Raw genomic sequence first — 19,819 nt, 5'->3', positions numbered from 1 at the left:
ATTGTTGCTATCAAGAAGGCTTTTGCTAGATTTTAAGGTGAGGTAATGCAACTCTTTGTTCACTGAGGTTTTTTGCAGAGCTTCAGGTTGTCTCATATTCTCAGAACAACTCGTATATTACTCATATATATCTTATCAAACTTACTACCAAAATAGTCAGGTATGTTCAGTGTTAAACCACATGCCCTGAGTGATATCCCTCCTTCCTGCTTTTTAAATTGTGGGAAAGGAGAAAGAATCTAGTAAGTTCTTTAAATACTAGTTCTGCTAAAGGAGAGGTTGCAAATAGGACTTTGAAATTTTGTCTTGGGTCATAATTTGTCTTACTTGTTTTCACCACTGCATTTAGTATTTTTGGGATTGCTGAGTTCTTATTGCATCATTGTTTCTTGTTGGATTTTTTGGTCTCTTTCTGAAGCACTAGGTGTCTTAATCTTGAACATAATGTAAAACTTTATGGTCATGTACCACCTGTGCACTTACCTCCTCATAACTATCAGGAGTGGATGATGCTGCTGAGGTGGCATTTTCTGGGGTGTTGTGAGGGGAGGAGAGGGCTGTGGGTGAAGTTCTCTGATGTTCAGAAATGGATGAAAGCCTCTTGTGGAAGTACAATCTTGCTTTGTCTTCATATGTCACTTTTGATATAATGATTAAATAATCTCCCTTTACTCTGCATCTACTTTCAGCAGTTTCCAGTGGGGTTTTTGAATTTACCAAGCAATTCAAGTCAGTTTTATTAACACATACAGCCAGTAATTTATTTACTCTTGGAATGCACTTAGCCCTTGGGTAGACGGTGTCTGTATTGTCTAGGGCTGTTATCAACACGACCTCAATTTTATTTATTTATATTGACTGAAATGCACTTTATGATTAAATATGTTGTATACAAGATATTCAGCTTTCAAAGCTTTAAATTGTTATGGGTTTTTCATATCTGTGTTACTGCAATTGCATTATAGGCCAGATGCCAAAGCAACAGTGTCACATATCCTTGCACCTTTTTACCATTATAGTGGGGGTTTTTGCTTCCAAGTTTGTTTTTGTGACTTAGCAGTAAATAGATTCTCTTTTTTGCAGAGCTTGGGTGTATCTGGATATTTAAGGTCCCCTGCTGTGTTAAGAGAAGTGCCAGGCACAGCTTGGCAGAAGTTCCCCACAATTTTGTGTTAAAAGAGCAACAACAGCAGAGAGCCAGCATGTTTCTGTGGTTTCTTTAGTAGAACCACTGTGTCCTATTAGTGACCTAGGAAATCCTGTCATGATTGCATTGTTTGCATTTCTGTTACCTTTCCTAGATTACCCTGGGGAAGTGTGTCACTCTGCCCCAGAAGGAATTGATGTCAGTATTTATCACGGAGTTACAGAGTAACTGTGTTTCAGAACCACAGTGGTTCAGGTTGGAAGGGACCTTGAGATGTCTACAGCTCACAGCTGTTGGTTGCAATGCTCAATTCCAAACTGAACTCTGACCTTTCTCTAAACTTTGACCAGTCAATTGTTGAAAGGCCAAGGGCAGAGACTGCACAAACTGTTTGGGCAACTTGTTCCACAGCCTAACCCTGGTGTGAAATGTCTCCTGTGTGCATCTGTGCCATCTCTGATCAGCTCCTGCCTGTTGTCAGAATACCCTTCCAGCATGCATGGCTGTGGAGAGCCTGCCTGTGCTGGTTTTGTCAGCTCCTGTGTGTTGCAGGGCTGCTTTGGGGCCCTCTGAAGCTGCCTTTTCCTCAGGCTGAAAAGCTCAGATCTCTCTCCCTCCTTGCAGGGAATGGAGCCCATGACCTCCAGCCCATAACCCTTTAGGTGACCTTCTGCTGAACGTGCCTTACTTATTGTTGTCTGTGTTGTATCAGAGAGCCCCAAACTGGACACAGGTGTGATCCAGAGGTGTCACCTTGTTGTATTCTCATTGTATTCACATTTCTCAAGTCCCATACTGCACCAAACTGTTCTTCTCTGCAGCACAGCTCTTCATGTGTCTTCTCAGGAGCTCCTCCTGGGCTCTCGACCCACCCCTGTTTATCCCAGTTACCTTCACGAGCCACAGCTGCTGCCCAGCTGAGGACTTGGCAGCTGTGGCTCATTTGGAGCGACTCAGACCCACACAGACCTTACACAGATCTTAACAGGGACTCTCTCCATAACAATACATATATTCAGGCCCCCACATCACCTCCTCTCTGCACCGTGCCCTTTGAGCTGCCTGTGCTGTCAGCTGTCCCTGGGCAGTGCTGCTGACACGAGCAGGGTGTCAGCTCCTTTTCCAGCAGAGCTGCTTCCCAGGCTGTGCCATGATGAGTATGTTCCTCCACCTCAGCTGCAGGACTGCATTTTACACGTTCAGGTGATCAATTTTGAACAAAAGAGGAAAACCCTCGGTTCTCTTCCATCAAAACCAGCTGGACATGAGTTTTCTTCCTTACAGTCCCAAGTAGTGCAATTTCTTTTGTGATGTAGCATGAGTACTTACTAACAGCTTGGAAAAAATGCACCTTCTAAAAGCTCAGAAACCAGTTTTCTGTTTTGTTGTGTTATCCATGTATATACCTTGATTAACCTTGTTTAGAAACTGGTCACATTACATAAATTAATTGCGGTCAGTGTAAGATGCACAGGATAGTTTTGATTTTAAACAAAGGCATGGATTCTGGTCTCTAGAAATGTCAGACTCAGATGACAAATTGATGTACTGCTCACCTTGAATACGACCATCCTGACTGAATATGACCATACCACTGACCCTTCTGTTCTTGGAGGTAAATTTCTCAAGCACATTGGAAAAATATTTGATTGAACTTGGCACTGCTGTTACGGTGTCAAGTTGATGTATTTGCCCACCTAATTTTGTTGGAAATTAGTCTGCTGGATGTGCAAGTGAATGTAAAGCTGGGTGGCCAGCTCCTGTTCAGCTGGAAAGAGAGATAATTACCAAACAAAACCCAAACTATTAATTAAGGTATTTTTCTTGTTTTGGTTAGAGGGGATAACAGTTTTTGGTATTCAGAATATCCTTATATTTAATTTCTAAGAAATGTCTAGTTTCCTTCTGCTGTAGTCACTGCCGTAAGAGACATTTGCCATTGCTTCTTACCTTGTTTTTTTTTTAATTGAAAGACTGTAAAAGTATTCTCTAGTAATGTTAATCCAACCCTGCCTATGTACTTTTTACTCTTGATGGCTCACAAGTCCAAGGATTTATCTGAAAACTGGTAATTTAGCTCCTAGTGAAATGCCCCAGCAGTGAGCAGGAGTAGTAGCAGCTTTCTGGTAACCTGAACTGTGATATTTGTGTGCAGGAATACAAATGGGGGAAAAGTAATAATGGAATTTGAACAGCCTAATATGCTGTAATAAGGTAGAATAAAGCTATTTTTAATTAGCCAGTAACAAATGTTAACCTTATTTTAGATCAGGAAGCAGTGGTGAAACAGGGACTTCTGATGAGTTTTGCTCTTGTTATTTCTTGAGGCCAATTAAAAAAAAATAGTTGGAGTGAAGCAGAAAAGCTAATAAACCTCATGAAGCCTAAGAAAGTGACATTTTCAGCTTGGTCTCTTGTTGGTGAGTCTGAGTATGTCCCAGTGTGAAGTTTTCTTTTCCTTTTTTGTTTTTTTTTCTTCTTTTTACAGGAGAAGAGGGTTTAAAGTCTCCATTTTACTAGTGTGATAATGTATGTCTTCAAGTTTGCTGGGCTAGATTGGGAGTACACAGCCTGAACAGTGCATGTGGATCGTGCTTTGGGACAGTTCCAGACAGAACAAAGCTCACTGAGGATCTGTGCTTGGCCAAAAGTCTCCTACCTTGATGTGGCTCCCTGGCAGGACAAGGACATGGGGTCTGTAGTGTGCTCTGCAATTCAGCTATGACAGCACTTTGGTTTCATTACTAGCAGTCTGAATTGTTCTATGGGATGTTCTTCTGAGTTGTTTCCAGACTTCTGGAAGCCATGTTTATCCAAAGTGAAATTCAGTCTTTTCTTAGGAGGACATGAAGGGTTAGAGCAGTTTACCAGGGGAACCATAAGGAACAGTGTCACCTTTAATGTTTAATTCTTTAATTCAGGATTAGCTGCCTTTGTGTGGGATGGAGCTGATTTCACTTGCAGCTGTACATTTCCTGAGGGAGGCCTTAGGTAAATGCTGTGGTTGGTGTTGTTGAGGTGGTTAGAGGTGATAATTTGCAGCCCATGTGATGTGCCAGTGCAGTCTCTGTGCTGCTAGAGCAGGGTGCCCACCTGTCTGGCCTCCAGTTACTGCAGGCTTCAGGACTTCTTTTCCAGGGATATCTGGAGTCATAGGATTTCTAAATGCACCCATCTGATAAAGTTGACTACATTCTGTAACAGTTTTGATGATCTTCCCAAGCAGTTCACCTCTTTATTGCATGTGGTGAGACAAAATTTGGTTCTTGCTATCTTTGGTGAGATAAAAGATGCTGGCTCTGATAGTGGAACAGCTTTTTGCACCATCCCATTGTTACTTTTGGCAGAGCCAACCTGGTAAATCTGCCAAAACAAAGAATAAAATGCAGTAAGAAAAAGACTCTTGTATTTGAGCAGAAATAGAGTTTGACTTTCAGTTGATGTCTAATTAGGGGCTTAAACAGAAAAGTTAGAAACTACCTGTTCAGTATTTCAGTCTTGATGGACACATTTTAAAACCTCAACTAGTTAGTGTGGTGAGTCAAAACAGGACCAATGTGACCTAAGAATTATTGAGGGGAAATTTTGAGCCCCTGGCTTAGAAAATTGATCCTGTGAAAATGGATCAAGCATGATAGGAATGAAAATAGTTAAAGCCTCAACCTCCTACAAATTTCTTAATTTTAGAAGTGTTGGAGAAGCTGCTGTAGAGCTAAACAGAAATGGGCTTTTATATATTGCACTGCCTGTGGAAAGTTCTGTATCTTGGGTATTGCTATTGAAATAGAGAAACTGGAGGTGATTGCCTGTATGCAGCTGTACAGGGATAGGCACTGAATTTTTGGGTGTGCTGTGCATCCTAACAAAAAGTATAATTTGGACAAAAATACATGTGCTGACTGCTTGAAACCTGCTTTCCACCGTTTTCAAATGTTTAGAGTTAGAATTAGAAAAATTATTGTAGTTGTTTTGGTTTGCCAATTCGAGATTTCCTGGCCGATGCAGCAAATAATGTGGTGGGCTGAGTGCTGGCTAAATGCCCTCACTAGAATGGACTCACTCATTTCCTGCTGCGAGACAGGATCAGGAGGAAGGCAAAGCAGGCTCAAAACTTTAAAAGGGTATGAAGAAAACTTTATTAGCAGTAACTAAAATGAAAAATAATAAGACTCAAAGCTTTCAGAACATTTCTCCTCCCCCCTACAACCTTTTCTTTCCCACTAACAGTGTACAGAACAATTCAGTCAGTTTATCACCTCTAGAATAACCTTTCTTCAGTTCTCTTAGGGAGAGGAGTGTCCCTCTCCATGCCATGGAGACTTCTCCACAGGAAGCAGTTCTGTTGTAGCGTTTAATTTTCACAAATGGCAGCTGTCTGGAAGATGTGCAATTGTGAAGTCCCTCCCATCTTTCTGCAGCCTTCTCACACTTGTGTTTATAGACCACTTCAGCTTATGGGGTACTATTGTAAGGATGAGCTGTTTAAGAGTAAAAATTCTCTTTATCTACCTTTGAAATCATCTCTGGGAACAGAGGTGGTCTCCTTCTCTGCCTGGGAGCACAGGGTCTTCATCACTCCTCTCTCCCTCTGTTCAAACTTCTCATGGGATCACAGCTACTTCAACATCTGCTTACTTTAGCATAGATGCCTTTGCTCATATTTTCAATTTGAATGCTTCATCCCGCATACTTTTCAGTGAGTTATGGAGAAAAAGAGTCTGATGTGTCAATTATATTCTTCTCCATAGCTACACAAGAGCATTTCAGCTTAAACTTAAGGCATCTCCCCATTCTCCTGCCATATGGGACTTGATTCTTTCTTTACTGACCTTGGTGTCTTCATGTTGTTCCTCTACGTGTCCTCACTCTGTCCTTTTCTCTCCCTTGAGGGAGGACTGAAGGTCTACAAGCCTTGTTTGGGCCCTGAAAGAGTTAAGATCTCACCTGGGAGTTGCAGATGGTGATCCCTCAGGGACGTGAGCCCTGCTGGGCGCTGGCTGGGGCACTGGTGGTGATGGTGATGGCTGTTCAGGCCAGAGCACTGGTGGTGATGGTGATGGCTGCTCAGGCCAGAGCACTGGTGGTGATGGTGATGGCTCTTCAGGCCAGAGCACTGGTGGTGATGGTGATGGCTGTTCAGGCCAGAGCACTGGTGGTGATGGTGATGGCTGCTCAGGCCACAGCACTGGTGGTGATGGTGATGGCTGCTCAGGCCAGAGCACTGGTGGTGATGGTGATGGCTGCTCAGGCCACAGCACTCATGGTGATGGCTCTTCAGGCAGCACTGGGGCTGTGTCAGAATCTCAGCTCCAGCCAGGGGCTGCTTTCTGCCCGGGCTGCAGAGCTGCCTTGGTTTCTTTGGTGGCTGTGCTGTGGGGAGGGCTGGGATCTCAGCAGCCAGGTGTTGAGTTCGTGAGGGTCCCCAGGCTGAGGTGAGACATGAGGAATCTGACTCTATGTTCTCAGAAGGCTGATTTATTATTTTAGGATATCATATGATATCATATCATACCGTGCTATAGTAAAACTATACTAAAGAAAGAGAAGGATACAGAGAGAAGGCTACAAAAGAATGAATAATAAAAACTCGTGACTGACTCCTCAGAGTCTGACACAGCTGATGGTGATTGGTCATTAAGTAAAAACAATTCACATGTTGGATAAAACAATCTCCAGACCTCATTCCAAAGTAGCAAAACATGGAGAAGCTGAGGCTTCTCAGCTTCCCAGGAGAAAATCCTGGGCAAGGGGATTTTTCTAGAAAATATGACAGTGACAGCCAGGCTTGGACTCAGCGCCCGATGAGACCTGGACTCTCCCCTCCCCCTGCCTGCAGCTGCTGGTGCCTGGCCCGGCTCTGCCTTGGCTGGGGCTCTGTGGCCTGCCCTGCCCAGCCCTGCCTTGGCTGGGGCTCTGTGGCCTGCCCTGTCCGGCCCTGCCTTGGCTGGGGCTCTGTGGCCTGCCTGGCCCGGCTCTGCCTTGGCTGGGGCTCTGTGGCCTCCCCTGCCTGGCCCTACCCTGGCTGGGGCTCTGTGGCCTCCCCTGCCCGGCCCTACCCTGGCTGGGGCTCTGTGGCCTCCCCTGCCCGGCTCTGCCTTGGCTGGGGCTCTGTGGCCTCCCCTGCCCGGCCCTCCCTTGGCTGGGGCTCTGTGGCCTGCCCTGCCCGTCCTGCCTTGGCTGGGCCCCATGGCCTCCCCTGCCCGGCCCTGCCTTGGCTGGTGCTCTGTGGCCTCCCCTGCCCGGCCCTACCCTGGCTGGGCCCCATGGCCTCCCCTGCCCAGCCCCTGGCCCAGGAGGGGAATGGGAATTGTTGTACTTCAGGGAGTCCCTTTGAGCGACCTGCGCTTTCAGGGCCTGGAGCACGCTGGCTAGAAAGGAGTTAACAAACAGGGCAAGGATGGGTCTTTTTTGGGAGATCCAGAGGGTGTTTATTCTAAGAGGGTACAGGGACAAAGACAAAAACAGGCTCGGGGTAAAATAAAGGGAAGGAGAGGTGGATCTGACGGACAAGGGCCGTCCGGTGGAAACAGGGAAAAGTGGTGCAGGGAGGAGCAGTAAACCAGGGAAACCAACAGGGGTGGAGCAATGTGGCAAATGAGAGCCAAAGGGGATCAGAAAAGGAGAGAACATTCTAGGGCAAAGCTAATATGGAAAAGAAGGCTGAACAGGGGTGACATCAACTAGGGGAGCCAATAAACCTTAAACCATTAATGTGTGGTTGCAGAGGCTCAGGGGAGGGAGCTTTTCTCACCCTGACCCCAGAGGGGGGTTTCTCATAGCCTGGTTCTGTCCTTCCAAGCTCGAAGTGCAGGCCTCCCAGCCTCCACAGGGAAGAACTTCTCTCTCCAGGCACCAGAGGACAGAGATCTTTTCCTGGAGTTCATTTTTATCGTGTGTGTTCATAGGGGTGTGTTCAGCTTTCTAGTGGTTTAACAACGTGTCAGTCTTCAAAACCAGTCACTGATTGGTGGTTTTAGGCATGGAGGAAGCTCTGAGCAGCTCCTCTCAGAAAAATCATTTCTGTGGGTGGCATCTTCCTGCCTCACCACATGTCAATTAATGCAAAACCAGCATAATTATTAATTACAGCTTGCATCCCCACTTTTATTAATGTGTCCCCCAGCACGTAGGTGCTGCCTGTTTGATTCCAGCCTTGGTGCCTTTTGCTCCTGGCAGTATCAGAACTTCTGCTCTTTTCCTGTTTGTAACAAATGTTTGTTACCAAGTCAGGAACCCAGCTGACCAAAATGGGGCAGGCAGAATTCTCATTGTTATTGCACCAGCATATTCTAGTCTATTATAGTATCTTGCAAAGTCTTTTTATGAAGTTTTCAAGGGCAGTGCAACTGTGCAACTTGAACAGTTTCCTCCTTTTCCAGGAAGGGAAAGATAACTTATAATATATTTCATTTGGGATGTTGGGGTTTTTTTCTTCTTTTCCTTTTGCTCTTCCCGTGCTTTTTAATTCTGTGCCACGCTCAGCAACAAGGGTGTGTTGTTTTTATTCTCCCCGTGTTCTGCGTGACGTTTGGTTGTCTTAAAATCATTCCCCCCTTGATAAATAAGCAGTATTCAGAAGGAAAAAAAGGGAAATGCAAGGTGAATGCTGAGCTTCTACCCAGCATATGTGTTACTTTAAATTAAAAATGTTTATGTGTATTACATCAGTAAATGTCCATATTAGGAAAAAGCGTCTCTAGCTAATTGACTGCAGAAGTATCTGTAGAAATAATCACTTTGGGATCCAGTGTTTGCACCTTCAGTTAGTCTTTTCTGAAAGAGATGAAATCTCCTCTCTTCATGTGGATATAATTTCTGGTTTTAGTCTGAACTGACTGAGCATGACCAGACTGCTGCTTTTATCTAGCTGTAGTATGTGTTGTGTCCTGTACCTCTGATCCTAAAAGACACAGCTGTTGTTCTAGAAAAACCTCCCACTTTTATATGGCAGAGGCCGCATAAAAAGATTTCTCTCTCTCAGTGGAGAAATCCATAGCAAGCTCTTAATGTTAAACTCAGAACTGAAATGATGTTGCTGTTCTGATAAGTGTGTGAGTGAAAACCTCCTTGTATTTGATATCTTGCAAAGTGAAAGAGTGTGATTTTCCAACCAAAACCAAAATGTTGGGATTTTTCTGTCCTCTTCCATCAGCTTCTTAATTTATGAAGCTGAAATGGAAGTTGGTCTAAGCAACATCTGACTGATACTTCTGCTTGAGAAGAGAACCAAAAGCTGAGCAAACTTTTGTTTGGAGAACAGGAATGCTGCTTTGCTATGTTAAATAAAATATAAGATTTGATTTTTGAAGAAATAATTATTTCATTGGTTTTGTCTGTTTTTGGTACAGGTCATTAATGCTGCTTTAGCTCTTGCTGCCAGACCAAAAAGTCAAGTTGTGAAAAACAACATGGAGATGTACAGGAGTACGTGGGAGAGTCACATCCGTGTTCTTACTGAGGCTGTGGATGACATAACAAGTATTGATGATTTCCTTGCTGTGTCAGGTACGATCATTTTCAGAATCCAATTGTTCTTCTGTATGCTCTGACAATTTTTGATCACTTTTCAATAGGAAACCAGGGAAAGATGAGATTTTATAGTGATATGTGAAACCATTGCTGTTGTTTCAAATGTCCCCTCCCAGTGGGTGTGACAGGGGTGCATTTCTCCATCCCCACAGCTCCATTCACCTCTGCAGTTCCAGATCCTCTCTGCAGCTCTGAGAAGTCTCGAGGAAAGGAATTCCACATTTCTGTGCATGTACCTTAAAGAGGTTCTTGAGATACCCTGTGTTCCAGTTCCTGTGCAATGCACAGTAGACTTTCTGGAATTTTCAGTGTCACAGATATCTGTCACACAAAATAGACTTTTACAGATCTCTTCAATGAACAGGCCTTGGGTAGTAAACTGTATTTACTGAAGCAGTGAGTGTCTTCATCATTTAAAAAGAAGAGTGAAAACAGTTGTTTCACTTTTTGCAGTTTAAAGATCGCAGTTCTGAAGTAAGGTTCTGCCCTCACTGGCTCACTTTCCTTAGTGAGGAAAACAAAAGCATTTCAGTTGCTCAGTGCCTGTTTTTTCTGTTGATCCTGCTAAAATACACCTTCATATGCATAGCTTAGAAATCCTTGTGTACCTGGCATGGACTTGGGTCTGAGTGTAGAAGAATTTACTGCAAATAGTGTGGCTTAGTTATTCAGAGTTACTCTCCTGTGTGTGTCTCAGCATCTTCATACAGAGTAGCAGAAGCTGAGAATTATTTTCTGCCTGTGTAAGTTAGCCTTTGATGGAAGTGCTTTTTGAACCTGCCTCCTGCTTATAGTGCAAATCTTGCCTGTTCCTGAGATTTCCTGAAATTTATGCAGGTATTGCTAAAGCTGTTAATAAAGAGATAAAACAAATAAATTTCTAATGAATAAAATACATGAATCTCTTAAAAACTCATGAGATTTCATATTAGGTTAAAAATCTTCTGTCACATTTATTGAGCTAAATGATTACTTTTATCTATACAGCTATGATTCATTAAAATAGCACATTTCAGTTTGTTTTTTTTTTTTTTCCCAAAATTTCTTGGACTTGAAGAATAAAATTAGACATTCCAATAATAATTGTGTAGAAGAAAAATCTGTCATTGGGCAGCTGCTCATTTCAGAGAAGATTTCTGGCTTTTTAGTGTATTTATATTCTTTAGTTGAACACATTTAAATGATTGACTATTTCACAGTAAGTAAAAGCAGAAACTAATTCAGGTAGCGCTGATGTGTAGGCCTACATGCCATGAAGTCCAAGAAAGGTAAACATTGCTGTATTTCCATTAAATTGTGTGCAGAACATCTTCTGTAAGCTTTGGTAGAGCCCTTTGGCACATGTTAATTTAATTTGTTTAAACTTCAAGTGTCATGCTTGTTCTTAAGGGCTCTGTTGAGAAGATGTTTCTCTATGGCAATGTCACCTGTTTGCTTTGGGAAGGATTTTTTTCCTAGTTCATGTACAAAGCAGTAATTATTAGGAGTAACTGTAAGGAGCAGTGCAACCCACACTTGGTTTACTCCTCAGGGTATCAGCACCATTGCTGTGTTCTGGGGGATGAAAACATTCACACACTGCTCTGTTTAAACAGAAAGGTCAGAAGTGGAATAGGAGATGGTATCTGCCCTTTCTTGGAAATGACTCAGTAACTGGGGAAGGCAATGTGCTTTGAGGATTTTGCATTGTGTTAGAGACAAGAGAATTCCAGACCTGGTATTTAACAGCCCTGGTTTTTCTACAGGAGTTAGCATTGTACATCTCATGCCAACATGGGCATTCTGGGCAAGAAATGCCTCTTTAAATAGCAGATTGCTTTCAGAACAGGTTCTGTGCTGTGCTGGCATGCCAGCTCCTCACTCATGAGAGTTGGAGCTGCTGAGTTTGCAGGTGGGGGGAAAGAATGAATCCTGCAGTCAGAATTGCATCCAGAGTTACAGGACACTTTTTAGGAAATACAGTAAACACACCTTCCCTGCTGGTGCTGGTGATTCAGAACTCTGCATCACACAAGAGAATTGCCTCCTTCAAAGTTAATTTTAAATTTCTTCTCAGACTGATTGAGAGGTCAGTCATTTCTGACAATCCTACCTGTCCCACTGGCACTCAGGGAAGGAGAATTGTGAGCATTTGGAAGGTTGGTTGTTTTTTCTTTGTTGTTGTTTTGTTTGTTTTGGTTTTTTGTTTTGTTGTTGTTTGTTTTTAATATTAGAAATGACATCTAATAATAAACAAAATGCCGCTCTTCTTTTTCTGTGTATTGGTCTTTACTTTTCAGATTCATGCATCTTCTTGAAAATGGATTTTTTTTTCAGTTGTGTTTTGTTGTTGCCGGTTATATGGTACTATAATCAAAGGAAAACAGCACTACAGAACAAAAAAAAGATTAAATCAGGTCTTTGCAAGTGAAAAAGAGGTCTGATTGCAAAGAGTTGTAGTGGAGGTCTGTTCCTTCTAAAGGAAAGCAAGAGTTAATGACTTGTGCAAAAAAAAAAGTCATTGTAATTATGGAACACTATAAATTATGATACTGTTGTTCATAGATTTGTTACACCTTGTAGGAACAGAGAATCAGTCTCAGCCTATCAGTTTTGGATAGTTAATTTATGCAAGGAAGAATGTGGGTGTTAATCTTTACAACCCACTGACATTAAGTTAAAAAATTACTGTCATCCATTTATCATGATGATGTGAAGTTACAGATTAATAAATTAAAATGTGCTGTTGCATTTGATGCATGAATTTCCAGGAAACCAGTTTTGTTCTGCATGTAATTGCATTCATGGTAGTAAATGTGAAGTTTTATCCTCAACCCTCTGCTCTTGTAAGCTGACTCGTAGTGTCTTCTCTCTCATACAATTAGCCTGAAACAGACTTTGAGGCTCATTTCCTAATGTTGATTCTTCTGTGTTATTTTAATACTCTTTTATTCGAAACTGCCTTAGTAAACCTAGTGGGTGTAGGTAGAAAATCTGAAATGTCAGTGTTTCCTTCCTTTGTGTGTATGTTTTCTGCTCCTGATGAGGGTGTGTAATTGCAATGACAGGCTAATTGCAATTATTAAGTATTTCAATTTTGTCATGTGTTAGAAAAATGGTAAGAAAAGGCTTGGATCTTTTAGTCCCAGAATTAACTTTTGCAAGGACCATATAGGTAAGATCTGAAGTGTGTTTATATGTACTAAATTCTCAGGACTTGTGATTTTTGTTTTCTCCTTTCTGAAGAATTGGGACCAATCAGTGACTCCTGACAAGCAGGACAAGAGCCATAGTTCACTTTCCTGTGGTACTCTTGTTCTGGGGTGATGGGCAGGCTTTCAGAGCAGATCCTGGGGAATCTTCCACGTTTCTCCCACCAAATGGAGTAGAGAAGATTGCACTCCAAATGTGAAATGTGCAATGTGCAGGGAATTCTTGAAAAGTCCAAAATCATGCAAGCTAGATATTTTTTCCAGTCTTGTAGTCTTTCCCTTGCAACCTAAAAGGTATTTTTTCCTAGCATGGTGGGAAACAGTATGATGCCACCATGTTAGAACAAAAGTTGCCTTTTAATGTAAACCTTTGCCATCAGGAACCTTGAATTCAAGGAAAGCAGCAAAAGACTGGATGTCAGAGTAAAGCTGTTGGAGAAAATCCTTTTTGTGGGTGCAAACACTCTTATGGCCATCCACATCAGCTAAGAGACCATGTTTCTGACTGCTTTTGTTTGATTTCAGTGAAGATTTCTCATTTTTGTTTGATTTCAGTGAAGATTTCTCAGTTAAACACCAGCAAAAATAATCAGGAAAAAGAACCTACCTTATGTATTTTATCCACAGGGCTGTTTTTGAATTTACCATCACAGAGAGGGAGCAAATGCCCAGCTTCACTTCTTTCCCCAACTTTTACAGCCCCACATGTGGAGCCCCAGCTGCTGCTGCTGCTGCAGTTTCTACTGCAGTGGTTGATTAGGAAGGAGTGGCTCAGGGGGACTTTGTCACCATGTGGGGTAGCATGTATCAAATAGCAGAATGGAGAAGCAGAATTAAAGACTAACAAGGATTAGAAGAGAGCGCTGAAGATTCTCAACTAAAACATCTTGTGCAGAGCAGGGCAAACTTCCAATTTCCTGCAGAAATTCAGTTTGAGACTTCTCCAGTTATTTGTGGTCCATATCTTGGTTTGAATTTGGTCTTAGCTGTTATTGTACAACAAATCTTAAGCAATGCAACACAACTAGTATTAATCTACTGCAATAAAATGTGAAAAAGTCTGCTTGACAAATCCCTTCTCCTGCTTGCATCACTGAGAGAAGAATGAAGTTCTTCTGAGTCACACCAATTAAGAGTAGATTCATGTAAGTATATTTCCAGAAGATTTTTTTTTGGAGGATGGAGAATGGGGCTAGAGAAGGAAGCACTGACCCAGTGCTTCATTATTTCTGTGTACTACTAAACCAGTTGAGCGCTTTTAGAAAAGATCCTGACAGAAACCTCTTGGTTGGTTTGTGCTAATTCTTGGCTGGATTGCACAGAAGTCACTTTCTGTTCCGTAATGTTCTTCTCCAGCCTGTCCAGGCTTTAAGGGTTACTTTTGGGTTTTGTTGCATTCTTTGGAAGAGCTACATGAGATGGACTTTAGTGTCTCAGCTGTATTCCTGTGTATATAGTTGGTGTTCTTTGTAGGCTTTATGTTAATGTCTGTTTGTGACTGATGGTGTAAAACACTGAGTGGAGCTCGTGCAGTTCTTCACTCGTGTTCTCCTGGGCTCAGGTACCATTGATTGCACTGAGCTCTTGTCAGTCTTACCACACTTCATCCTTACGAGACCTTGAATTAGACAGTTGCAGGCTTTTCATATCATTGTCTCTGCATTTGTATCAAGCCAGTGTTTGTTAAGAATCATAACTTTTTTAAGAAAAGTAGGTCATTTATTTTTTTTTACCAAGTCTGATGAGCATTTCTTGCTCCATCTCCAGCTGAATACATTTCCTAAGCTTACTCTCCCTTGTTTTTCTTTGGTACTCAGTGACAAGAGAAGCTCATTTTGAGAGAGTGTGACTGCTTGTTCTGGATGGTGCAGTCATTCTGTCATAAATGCAGAAAACACTTGCTGAGATTAGACTGACAGAATATGTTATTAATTCTCCCCTTGGTTTTCCGGTCTGATGTATTTCCTGTTGGTGGCTAGGTTTTGTCAAATATGTAGCAGTTCTGTAGCATTATCCAATTTTGTGCAATAGAGGCAGACCTTTCCTCTATTTCTTCGAAATTACTTTGCATCAGTCATTCAAAAAAATCTCCTCATGTCTGTTTAGTTCCTCTGCCTTTTCACATCCCTAAATGCAATGACGTGGAAGTACTCTTGCAGGTTTTATAATGTTCCTGAATATCACACAGCCTTCCTTATCTCTGCCCTCTGGTAGTTACTCTGCTGTTGAGCTGTTCTTCATTATTCAGTGTCACATTCTGTACAAAGGTATTCTTTAGAAATAACTTTCTTGATGCTGCCTGTCCTGTTAATGGCATCATACTCATTTATCCATGATTCTGTCAGTCTACCCAGTGCTGGGTTTTTTTTTTCCCAGAACCTCAGGTAATCTGAAAGAATAATTTATAGTTGCCATAGGAGGCAGGCAGGCAGGATGGAAGCAGGCCAAGGTATGAAGGGGGTGTTAATATCTTTTTGTTCCAGTTGAAGGGAGGAGAAAGCTCTGGGGTTTTAGTATAAAACTCTAGTTAGCAACAAAACCAGCAAACTTCAAGTTAAAATAGCTTAATTTTCCTTAGTTTCTGATGGTTTGAGAGAGGAGGGTGCAGAGCAGCAGAGGTGGTTAACATATTCTCCTCTGTTCATTGTGTCTGCTGCCCAGTAGTTCTGCTTCTTTTTAGGATCTGTGATGGCTCCCACTGATGGTCACACATCAGCAAACTGTCCAAACTAAAGTGGTAGTACTCTGGAAAAGCCTGTCCATCCCTACTAATTCTTCTCTTACTCCATTGGAAGTTTAAGATATGCTTAGAAATTTATTTAAAGCCAGCTGCTGAAGTTCAGGTTAAAAGTTCTGAAAGGTTGTATCCAGTGTTGAAGTTTAGAAACGATTTTACAAGTGATTCTTTGATTTATTCCTAAATTTGCTCGGTTCTTTAGTAGTGTGCATTTCCATTGAAAAGGTCTCATTTCCTTCCTCTCCCACCCCAAAATCTTCTCATTTCTTTCCTCTGAAGTTTATATTCTAAAACTTCTAGCATCTTTCCTTCCTCCTTTTCTCATTAAAAGCAGCTGAAAAATCCTTCTGCAAGATGCCAGTATGTGTGGGTAAGGCTGTAAAACTTTAATGCTGTGTCTGCTAATTTAGGGTAGCCTCTTGCAAACAGTGTATGACATCTCTGCCTTTTTCTTTTGATGCACTTTATTGTGTTGTGGCTTTATTCAGTGATTCAGGAATGCATGTTAGTGCCCATCATGCTGAACAGCTACACCAAGCCTGCATTATGGGAGGTGGGGGGCTGAGGTTTCTGCAGTTTGCACTTCTGCAGGCACAGCTTTATGTGCTTTACTGGTCACTTGTTTTTTGTCAAAATACACAGTTCTGCTCAAGTCAAATACAAAGTGTTGGGTGTAATCAGGGCTAATCAGATTAGACAGTGTAATAATGCAGTAATTTTCATCTTTGTGGCTACTGAAATGCTCTTGGTCTGGACTCTGAGATGGAGACATCTAAGGGGCTCCCTAGTAGGGCTTGTTTGTAGAGCCAAGATCACCCTTTTAACTTTGTGACATTGCTGCACATTTTATTATGTTAAAAAAACACCACTTGATGAGTAGCACTTCTGTGTATGGAAAGGCCAGGTCTCAGCATGGAAATATGAATAGCATTAAGTTTTGGATGTTGACCAGCTCTGTTTCACATCACTTGGGGCAGTTGTAGTCACTAAGATGGCAATGTGGACAGTTGAAGTCACTCAAACTGCAAAATACACTGTAAATACATGGGCAAGGAGTAAGGGAATGATTCAGATTTCTGTCTTGCTTATCTCTCTTGATATAATTTGTTTTCCATCAATGGTTTAAAGTTCTGGTTTAGTTTATTACCGCTTTTCCAGTCCATGTAGCATTTTACAGATGAATTCCTCACAAAAATTGCCAATTACAGATTTGCCCTTAGCATAGCTATGGAGATCATGGGGAAAAAGCCCAAACCAACACGATGCTATTCAGAGACTTAGATGAAATTCAGTGTTGTCATCCTGGCCTGCTGGTGCTGCACTAGCAAAACACCATGCTTTGCTTTTTGTAGGAGAATAAACATAAGAATCTGAGTAGAGATGTATGCACTTAATCACAGTTCCAATAGGAAGGTAAATGAAACTGTGGGTTTCAATAACTTCTGTATCAGGTTTGTTTAGCCTGACTGTAATGTGCTTCAGGATAAAGATGAATTTGCTAAACTTAAAATGGTCAAGCTCCCTCTTCACTGTTCTCAGCTTGCTTGTAAGAAAATGGCTGTGGATTTTCCCCTTTTTATCAGTACTAGGAGCTGGATCTGCACATCACTGAGCATGCAAAGTTTGTTTTTGCTGGTGCAGCTCTTAGCCCTTAATGACCCACCTGGAAATTCTGCCAAAGCCATCATAATGCTTTGCCTTTGCTGGGAATATCCTCTGCTTCTCCCTGCTCTTTCTTTTAAACTCCTTTTCTTCCATAACATTATAATGCTGTCATTTCAACAATGTAGGGAGGTATCTTGTGGAGGAGTAGGAGGTTTAGTTGTGCTCCTTACTAAAATGGATATTTTTAAATGCAAGTAAGGACAAGAACTATTTGCAGCATCTTAGATCTATCTTTACTATCAGGTATTCTTTGGGAAATCACAGCATTATTTGCCTTTAATTACTGTTGAGCTAGCATGCTTCTAGTTTTCTTCATTAACTTCAGAAATTTCTAGGCTGAACTGTAGTAACTAATTTATAGGGCAGTATTTTGCATAGGCTTAGGGTTTTTTTCACTGCACATTTGAGTTCATTGACATTGAACTGGTTTGCTTAATTCACTGATCACTTGGTGCTGTGATACCATCTTCAGTTCTTTGTTGTCAGCTTTGACTGCCTGCAATGAGAAAAGACAAGAAAAATTCCCTCCTTCATTACTTCAGGACTCTCCTTTTATATTGCTTTTGAAAGCACTGAATTACACTATTTCAGAGCCAATCCCTGTGGAATGCTGCCTTACAGAGTTGGGAAGACTGTCTGCTTGTTTCTGCCCCTTCTTTTGTCTTTTGTGAGAAGTAACACCAGTAAATCTGTCATTTATCCTGTGCCATCTCAGAGCTCTCTGGGAATAGCAGTTGAAAGCCTTTTAGAAATGCAGTGTACAGTTACCAGCTGCAGTGCTTATCTCACTCTGCACTGGGGCCTCCAGTTTGTGATGCACAGCTTCCTGCTCTAGGGGGCTGCTTGGGCTCTTAATTATGCAGTATTCCTGTCTCTCTGTTCTCTTTGATACAGTGGTTAATACCAGTTTGCCAGCAGAAATACTACATGCAGCTTTCTGATTGCCCTGATTCCTCCCAGCCACCTCACCACAGTCATCCATTTCCCTTACTCTGTTATTAAGATAAATAGAACTTGAAATGCTGCATGGCACAATGGACAGTTGGAATAATTTTCAGGTTTATTTTCAGAGGAATGTCTTCTTCTGGGAGATTTGTTGATGTCATGGTAGCCATTTTGTTTTAATTGAAAGTCTTGCACTGTCTCCAGCTTCCCTTCAATACCCATATTCCATATCCTTGCCTCAGAAGTAGCTTGCAGTCCTGGTACACTGATTTAAATGCAGATTGCTCTTGCAGCACTCCTGGCCTAGGCTCAAGGGCAAACATGACAGTGTGTTACACTTGTTTGGCAGTGGCTGTGTTCTTAGGGACTGCTTGGTCAGGTCTGTCAGGTCCTGCCACTGGATCTGACCATGGGTCACAGGCTCATTTTGGGAACCATTCTGGCAGGCCTTGTCCCATGAAAACCTGCTATTCAAATTTATTATTTACTAAACCAAGATTTTCTGCACTTGTTAGTGAGGTTATGGGAACATTTTAGTGGTGAACTTTTGGAGAGCTGTAGAGGGGTAAGAGTGAATGGGATGCATGAAGTCACTGAGCAAGTGAGCAGGACTAAAGAGCTGGGTGGTGCAGTTCAACACTGGACTTGGAATTGAAATTTCATATTGAATTCCTGCTCTGTTCTTTCAGTAATTTGGAGCTGAGACTTTGTTAGCTGCGAGATTCATTTCTCATCACGAGCTTTGCAACCTACTGGTACCTTCCTAAAAAGTTTAGAAGGCTGATGCATTTGGAATTCACTTTGTATGGGATTTGGCAGCCTTTGAAGCATGGTCTAAGATGCATGGGTTTGATGCAGATTTGGATTAATTTTTGTGTGTTTATTTCCCAACAGGCTGCTTGCTAATGGCTTTCCAGCTGCAGCTGTGGCAGTAGCTTTTAATGGTTTTGTGAAGCTTTGCAGGAATTGATTTGCTTGCTTTTTGTAATGAGGCCTACTGGAAACATCCACAAGTGTTCCCAAGAACTGGTATGAACAAAAGCACAACCAAATGGTAAGGGAAGATTTTGGTCAATGGTGTTAGGAGTTCCATGTGACAGTGCTGCTGTGGTGCAGAATGCAGGACTCTGTTTCAAGAACAAGGCACAAAATCCTTATCTGGGAGAGCGGGTTCCAGCTGTGTTGGAGTTCTGAAACTGGAGTGTGCTTTATTACTGGAAGCAGCATGTCCAATCTGTCCTTTCAAAATGAAACATGAGCAAACAGATTTGCACATGTGCACAAGATGAGCAAGAGCTGATTCCCCTCTTGTGAGCCTGTTATCAAGCAGGAGCATTCAAATGAGGATTTCTTGATAACCCAAAGGCAGCCTGCCTTTGGATAGGACATGTGCTTGTTTGCTGCAAAGCTGGGACCTGGGGGAGAAAAAACCAAGTGTGAAATCAGAGTGCTAATTGAGTATGTGGGGTGCACCAAGTGTGACTTATGCCCTGACTTCTGTTGCCTGTAAGTTTAGCAGATAGCTCAGGTTTGGTCCCAGAAATTTGGTGGATGGCTGTGTCGCAAACTTCCAACACACCTCCCAGACTTAGGTGCTCTGAAACC

General features: G+C 42.1%; 1 protein-coding gene across 6 annotated transcripts in view; it reads left to right on the top strand.

Annotated features, from left to right (window-relative positions):
• The window catches only part of CTNNA3 (catenin alpha 3), a 416,298-nt gene that overhangs the window by 285,712 nt on the left and 110,767 nt on the right, over nucleotides 1–19,819 (top strand). For all 6 annotated transcript variants that reach the window (XM_059476985.1, XM_059476984.1, XM_059476986.1 and 3 more), the window contains one exon: nucleotides 9,496–9,652. In XM_059476985.1, coding sequence (XP_059332968.1) covers nucleotides 9,496–9,652 — 157 coding nt within the window. The remainder of the gene's footprint in view (nucleotides 1–9,495; nucleotides 9,653–19,819) is intronic.

This window comes from Ammospiza nelsoni, chromosome 8 (genome assembly GCF_027579445.1).
Source record: "Ammospiza nelsoni isolate bAmmNel1 chromosome 8, bAmmNel1.pri, whole genome shotgun sequence".
NCBI lineage: Eukaryota > Metazoa > Chordata > Aves > Passeriformes > Passerellidae > Ammospiza > Ammospiza nelsoni.
This window is presented reverse-complemented; position numbering and strand designations above follow the sequence as displayed.